The sequence below is a fragment of the Anomaloglossus baeobatrachus genome, chromosome 3, assembly GCF_048569485.1.
Source record: "Anomaloglossus baeobatrachus isolate aAnoBae1 chromosome 3, aAnoBae1.hap1, whole genome shotgun sequence".
Classification (NCBI taxonomy): Eukaryota; Metazoa; Chordata; class Amphibia; order Anura; family Aromobatidae; genus Anomaloglossus; species Anomaloglossus baeobatrachus.
Window position 1 is genome coordinate 81,082,060 of NC_134355.1, and position 8,113 is coordinate 81,090,172.

The following is an 8,113-nucleotide window of genomic DNA, read 5'->3' on the forward strand; positions in this document are numbered from 1 at the left end:
GTGTATGATGTAGGATGCGTCATGCACACGGGCTTCAGAAGGAGGACGAAGATGGCCAAAACAGGAGGCGCCAGCACCGGACAATGGAGACACACATATGGCCCAACTCCACTGCAGCACAACCATTAAGTGAGTATTATAAAGTGTTTTTTATGTTCTACACAGCGGCCTGGGCTCTTACTTACAGCATGCTAGAATGCTGTATATGAGAGCCAACTTGTGGTGGCCACAACTTTATATGCTGAAAAAACGGTGACAGGTTCCCCTTAAGGGCAATGATGGTTTATAGCTGGAACGTGTATCCTTGCCTAATCATTAGTGAAATGCCAATAACAAAGAGCGGCATATCCAATGCCCCGGTTTGGAATTTGCCGGTAAGTATTCCCCGATAACCTCTTGACTATGTAAATCATGAATCGTCTATATTGTCAATCCAATTTGGTAACTATTGAACTGAAAATGTATGATTAGGATACATGGGGTGTAAATTCAGCAGACGTCTGTTTGCCAATTCTTATTCTCGTGCCATGTTCATTTTGGAGACTGGGCGAGAATTTCACTGCCTATGATTTAACTTTAAGAAACATTCAGGATAAATTAATAAATGAGTGCCAGCTAGAATGTGCTGATTTTACTGTTCCATCATTATGAGATATTCATCTAAAACATGTTCTTGACCCTTAAAAATCTATTAAAATTTCAATAAATACATTCCCAATGGTCCCAAGAGAACATCTATCAGCCAAAAATAATTCAATGCCAAGATGCCTTGTAAAAGAAAGTTTGAAGGCCAGTGTTTGCCATATGTCTTGAGACACCTTTTGTGCACAAAACAACTGTTAGCTCAGGCATTTCCAAATTTCATACTTTCACAAATAAGAGTAATTCAGATTTTAATTTCCTTTTCATTTTTAACATAATGGCTGTTTTTTGTCCCTTCTCAGAAATACCTCCGAAACTTTTTCTCTGTGATGCTGAAGTCTCCGACATCGCCTCTGCATATCGATAAGGTCAGCCTGACCCTCTCCAAACATACAATTTGCGAATTCTCACCTTTCTTCAAGAAAGGAGTTTTTGACTACAGCAGCCATGGTACTGGCTAAGCATGGAAACAAGTGTGCCTTTCTATATATTGTATCTAAAGAAAAGCGAAAAGCAACAATGACATTGTGACTCTACGATAAACATGCTGCACTTCCATGTCATTTCTTTAATGTTTCACCTCAAGTTGACACTTTATAGCACAATGTATCTTAACACCTTGACTGATATCAGTGCGGATGTCTGTAGCTCGGAATGACATTGGGCTGGTCCAAAGGAACTCGACAGCTCGTCTGCCTCCTGCTTTGGAAGATAGTTTCTCGACAGATATGATGTTTAACGCTGTTTTATGTTCTGAAATAAGTTTATGATGGAAGCAGATTTCTTTTCTTTTTAGGAGGACACTCCTTCTCAAGATTAGATGGTATTCCATAACTAAATGCACAAAAACAATCATAAAAAAATTTTTTATAAGTGTTAAGAGCTTCTATATGATAAGTCAATAAAATGGATATCTTCCCTTTTATACCCAAAAGATCCCTTGGCACATCAACCCATCTAGTCTATAACGACTTCCCAAATAATACATTCCTTGAATAGATGTGATGTCTAATGTTAAATTCTGAATTTTTCATCTTAATAGTTGTCCAAGAGAAGCTTTCAGCTCACATTGCCTCCATTGGCTTCAAAATGGATATTCGGGAAAATAAAGTGTAAAAAGGGTTTCTTTTACGATTTAGAAGCTTGGCAGGTGCCTCAAATAGTAAAACCATACATTTCTCTTCCCCTTTCATGTAAGTTCCATTGATCCCTACAGAAGTCGTTGCACCTTATGAATGCCAGAGGAATGGAGATTGATGATGAGCAGCAGTGGAAGGGGAAAGGAAAAGTATTTAGAACTCCGCGTACTAAGATGCTTGTATTACTAATAGACTACATAAGGTTTCAAAATCTTAGAACCTCCCCCCCCCCTCCTTCCCAAGAAGAGGTTAATGTACAGTGGAAAGATCTGGCTTACAACAGTTGTCTTTCAACCTAAAGAAATATTCCCAACATTTACAGTTAACACCTTTACAACAGATAGTTGAGACCCGCACCAATCCTGACAGTGGCACTCTGTAATGATCGTTGGAGTAGAACAGTGGTCTTCATACATGCCACTACTTCATTCATTCTCTATAGGATTTCCAAGAATAGCCAAATGAAGTCCCATAAACCATGAATGGAACAAATTTAGCCACACTCTATTCCAATATTGCAATTTTAGAGTCCCGTTCTCCGGATAGTTTAGAGCTTTGTATAGCTTAAAATAACAGTTTAGCGTTTCTCAAAAGGTCATAGTTGTTATTATATAAGATTAATAATACTGTAGATGTAAAAATATTGGATACTGTTAATAGGCAATATACACATTGACAGTTCTACATCTCCACCATGAATGAGTGATGTAGTCTGAAGGCCTATGGTTTTAGCTGCTTGACCACGTTGCTTTGGGTTCTGGCGGAGCTGTGTACATAGCTATGTAAAGTTGGTATAGAAAGCTGAATTATTTCGGTACACTCTAATATAACAAGTCTTAACGGCCTTTTATTTTGACGAGAGGGAGATGTCTTCCTGATAACGTACATTGGCAAAATTCTAGTTGGTCTGTGGCCAGCTTAACAAAGATTTGACTGTAAGGCCACTCTTGGGAAATATGTAAAAAATTGATATGATATTAAAATACTGCTAAATAAATATATACATTCAATTTGCTAGCCTTACATTACAGACCATTTTTGGAGGGCATGGGCTGTTTCAGCAATGCACTGTGCTTATCCAAGTATTTATGTCTTTGATGTATATATAGATCTGTTTATATAATGATCTACAGCATCATAAAATCCTCATCAAATCTCTAATTAACAAAACACTAAAGATTGTTTTAACTGCACAGAATTAATGAAAGCAAGTGTATAATATGTAGAGGAAGCTATGTAATGGCTAAAGGCATCCAAGCACGACCAGATATTGTGAAGACACTAAGGCATTAGGTGATTTTTATATATCATATCTAGTTTAAAATTAATCAGTATCCTATCACTGGTGTATCTTTACACTACAGATATCAAATGGCAGAGGTATTCTACATGTTTGTGCCCACGTGAAAAGGACAGCCCAGAAAAACATTACATTGTACTACCACTTGTATGAATGCACTGTACGGCTCCATCTTGCTTTCATCGGAATCTGGCAGAGTGAAAGATGCATTCGATAAACGCAGTGTGAACAGGGCCTAGTCATTAGGTCACTAAAATGGTGGTCATATTGGTTATTAGTGATGAGTGAGCACTACCATGCTCGAGTACTCGGAACTAGCAGTTTTATGCTCGGACAGGCTGGGCTCATTTACCGAGTATTATGGAAGTCATTGGGGAACGTGACCATTTTTCCAGAGGATTTTTTTGAAAAAATGATTGCGTTCCCCATTGATTTCTATTATCCTCTGTGCACAAATTGAGCTTGTCCGAGTGTCTGACTGCTCATTACGAGTACTTATCACCCATGTATGGTAGTGCACGCTCATCACTACTTGTTACTTAGTCTTTTCAATTTAGCCAAGAAATAGTTCAATCTAAGAGCTTCCCATATTCATAAACAAATTGGAAATTTTCCGAAACCTCCATATAAAATTATGTCCATAGAGGCTCACTATTGTCAGCAATTAGTAGGTTTGACTTACTTGGACAATATTTTTTGAATTTTTTTTGACTGGAGCTAAAACATTCGGTAAATTTTCATGGGGAATAGTTAAATGTAAGCTGCTACACTGTCAAAAATGTGAGTGCTAATGTTACCTATGTAGGTCGAGTCTCAACATGGTCCGTTTTAATAGATATGCAATAAGAGTTTTCAGCAAGTGGTTACATGGCACTCTTTTAATGGCTTCCATCCCGAATAAAGAGTATGAGCTTCAAAATAGTCCATTAATCATCACCTATCAAGTTCACACTGCTTTTCAAGAAAGGTCTCTCTGAAATGGTTTGTCATCAGGTGACAAGTGAATGTAAGAGAAAAGTCAGAGAACTTGTTTTTGTATTTCTTTTCCTTAGAGAAAATGAAAAGCCAACAAGTCTTGTTGCACTAACTTTTTTTGATCATTGTAATTGTCACTTGAACGGGAAAAATAGACCTTAGAAGGGCTGTCCATCTTAAAATATATATTTTAATGTGTGTAGAGTGAAAAAAAGAAACTTGCACTTTAGGGAAGCTGCCCAAACCTCGAGGTATCAGTGGTGGTTCCACTTACCCCTTTGTTTTAACACAGGAGAGCGCATCCTCCCCTTTTTAATGTGAGAGATTTGGCGAGGCAGACTGTTTTTCTCTCATTTCATTAACTAAGCCAGATCCATCTTCTCCTGAATCAAGGATTAAGTGCTCTCTTGTGTTGAAACCTAAAATGGAAGTGGATTTCAATGTTATTCGGAGAACTGTATTATCTATCATTTTTAATTTTAGTAAGTTATTGGCTTTGTTTTGATTTATTTTTTTCACTTTACGCACATTAAAACAATTTTGCAAGCTAGACAATTCCTTTAAATTGCAAACATAACAGTTTTAGAGCTTAAATTTAAGAAGTTGCCTAAGAAACAGACTTGTATATTTAGTTAAAGCTATCGTAGGGTAGCATGACTCCGTTAAACCAAACATTAAAAGAAAAAATCTCTTAAAGTAACTAAATTTTTGCAAAAACGTTTATATATATATATTTCTTGGCTTTTTAGTTCCTGCACGGTAGTTAGGGTTTCAGGACCTGGACACCTAGACAACTAGGGTCACTTAACTTTTACAAAAATGTTTTTTATTTTTTGGGGGTGAGGGGGGTGCTTTAATCACCTATAGATTGATGGCAGTCTGGGTCTTGGGGCCTCCACCAATCACTAAAAAGAAGAGAAATTTCAATGTCAGGGGGCAAGAAAGCACGACTCCTCCCCAAGTGTGTGCGCAAATGTATTCAATAGAAATCTACAGACTTTTGTGGACTTTTTTTTTGATCCATCCATTCTCCACTCTGCTGTGCACTCCTGTCGAGACCGATAAAGACCGAAGAGGGCTCAAGTGCTGGAATGGCATATGGGCCCATCGTACTGAGCTTTGTGTCTGTGACTAGAGCTGCTTTGGAGGGGGCAATGGGACCCCATATTTTTGAGCCCTTGTTCCGCCGCACAGTTTGCACTACTGTTTTGTCCACTCATGGCTCCTGACTCGTGAGCTGTGCACTTCTCAGCTTTTAGGACCTGAACACCAACCAATCTGCAGGAAATTTAAGGGCCAACAAAGAAAATGTTTGCAAAAGTTTGGTTACGCTTTGAAAATGATCTTAAATGGTAGATATTATTCTATGCACATGGCATGTTTTCCCTGTAATTACACTACTATCACAACCGTGTAAACTCTAAAGCACATGAATGTGAAACCGACCCTTTTTGTTCTCCTTTTTAGATTCTTATACGCACATATAGAGGATTCATAGATTTCATCCTTTTCCTAGACTATAGAAGGACATTGGTTTTGCTTCTGATGTTACCTCAAATGTTAACAATTTATGAATTATGCACTGATGACATGTACATGAAGATTTGTATGTTTCTAGTTTATAATACTTAAATACACTTTAATTGCAGTGCAATTACTTTTTTAGATGTGTAGTATTTATGGCATGTTACCATTGGAAGCCGGCGAGAGCATTTGTAAAGATAAAGGTTTGTACTGATCTACTGTAAATAGTATATTTCCTCCATTATATATGCAAAAAATGTATAAATGTTTCTATGAATAATTTTAAAATACATATTGACAATCTTTTTTCACTGAATATATAACATTTTTTTTGGGGGGGGGTTTCTGCATTATTTTGCATTGTACCTAGAATGCCACAGAACTGTGACTATCTATTTGTAGACCATGTCCGGATAAGGTGTATTCCCCCATCTACATGCAGTCAAGACATCTTGTGTAAATCACTTTTATAGATAACCACTACAACCAATTAGAATTCAGCCGTAATTTTCTTGGCTCGAAGATTCGATGGGCATCACCTTTCCGATAAACAAGAATGTTTTATACCTTAACACATCTGTGAAGTTGATCGTATGGACGTCCACTGTCTGTAGATGATGGTACTTCTTAGTAAGGATGGTCTTCTTTATATTTGTACTTTTTATGTAATACTATCAACTATGCACATAAATCTAATGTTTATATATTTGATTACATTAAATCTGCAGAATCAAATCTTTGTCACTTTATTTTTTCACATTGGCATGAGAATGAAATATTGGACTGTTATTTTTTTCAGGTTTTAAATGTTGGTTTTTGTTTTTACATTTCTTTTCTTGTTACACAATTATATTTGCCTATTCAAAATTAAATGTTTTACATTAGAGTATCCACAGAATAGGGGATAATATCAATTGTGGAACTGACTTGTGAAATTCCCATCTGAATACAAAGGCAGTGCACATTCGTAACCACAGCTCCATTCAATCTCTATAGAGCCATCTGAGAAAGCCAAAAGCTATAAAACCAATGCTATCATCCACTAGATAGCTGACAGCATCTGGTTAGGGGAATACATCTTTAAATATAAGTAGCTTTATTGACCATTACATTTTTTTGGCATGTCAGACGGAAGTGGCCACTGAGCTTAGAGTATCACAGAGTGTCATCAGTAGATTACAACAGAGATACAGTGAGACTGGAAGTGTCACAGAAGGCATAGAAGTGGACATTCTTTGGCTACATCCCAAACTGGTGAGTGCTTCATTGTGAACAATGCCCTTCGGACTGGATGATGAATGTCACACAACTCCAGACACGTTCAAGGGAGGTTTGAGGCACCAATGTGTCACTTCAGATCATTCAGAATGGTTTACATCAGTGTAGTCTGCGAGTTAGACAACCTACAAGGGTACCTGATCACATTACTAGGCACAGACCTAGTGGGTCTCACCGCTGTTTACTAATGAAAGGCAATTCACGCTGAGCAGAAATAGTGGACACCATTGATGTTAAAGACATCATGGAGAGCGCTATGCACAAGTCACTGTTGTCACCAAAAGAGCCTTTAATGGTAGTGGTGGTAAAGTGTGGACAGATGTGACTTGTCAATGCAAAACTGTCCTACACTGTGTGAATGGTACAGTGACAAGCCCCTACATCTTGAATAAGATCATTAATCCAGTCATTGTGCCTCTGCATGAACAACATAGACCTAATTTCGTGTCCATGAATGATTATCCTCAAGCTCATCAAGGTTGCATCATTAGGGAATAGCTGCTGGAGACTGTGGTACCGGAAATGGAGCGACCTGCACTTCCTTCATACCTGGATCTAGTGCTTTTTTTTGTAAAAAAATATTTACCGGTACGCATCTCTGAGGTGAGGAGTGGGGGGGGGGGGGGGAGAATCTGTCAGCCCTCGGCTGAGATTGAGGAGCAGGGAGGGGGTGCTGTCAGGCGGCCGGGAGATCTTGTGCACGGTTTACCTGTTGAGGCACTGGGCGGCAGAAAATGGCAGTCCCCATACAGCTCCGGCCGCATTGCCGCCCCCCTGAATATAGTGCCGCCTGAGCAAACTGCACAACTTGTCCAATGGACGGTGCGGCCCTGTTTCTCATTATTCAGTTTTGTAGTCTGTACCCTAATTTCAATCAAGGAGGGGAGCAGAGCGGCTAATGGGGAGAGCGGTGGCAGTTGGAGGGGGCAGCGGCTGATGGGGAGAGCGGTGGCAGATCGAGAGGGCAGCGGCTGATGGGGAGAGCGGTGGCAGATGGAGGGGGCAGCGGTTGATGGGGAGAGCGGTGGCAGATCGAGAGGGCAGCGGCTGATGGGGAGAGCGGTGGCAGATGGAGGGGGCAGCGGCTGATGGGGAGAGCAGCGGCAGATGGAGGGGGCAGCGGCTGATAGGGAGAGTGGTGGCAGATAAAGGGGGCAGCGGCTGATGGAGGGAGGAAGCAGATGGAGGGGGCAGAGGCTGATGGGGAGAGCGGTGGCAGATGGAGGGGGCAGCGGTTGATGGGGAGAGCAGCGGC

At 39.7% G+C, this 8,113-nt stretch overlaps 1 protein-coding gene across 2 annotated transcripts in view; it reads left to right on the forward strand.

The window, feature by feature from the left end:
* KIF16B (kinesin family member 16B) overlaps window positions 1-6,309 on the forward strand; it is a 499,368-nt gene extending 493,059 nt beyond the window's left edge. For both annotated transcript variants that reach the window (XM_075339277.1, XM_075339278.1), the window contains one exon: window positions 945-6,309. In XM_075339277.1, the coding sequence (XP_075195392.1) occupies window positions 945-1,103 (159 nt within the window). In that variant the 3' untranslated portion in view covers window positions 1,104-6,309. The remainder of the gene's footprint in view (window positions 1-944) is intronic.
* Window positions 6,310-8,113: the final 1,804 nt, after the last annotated feature.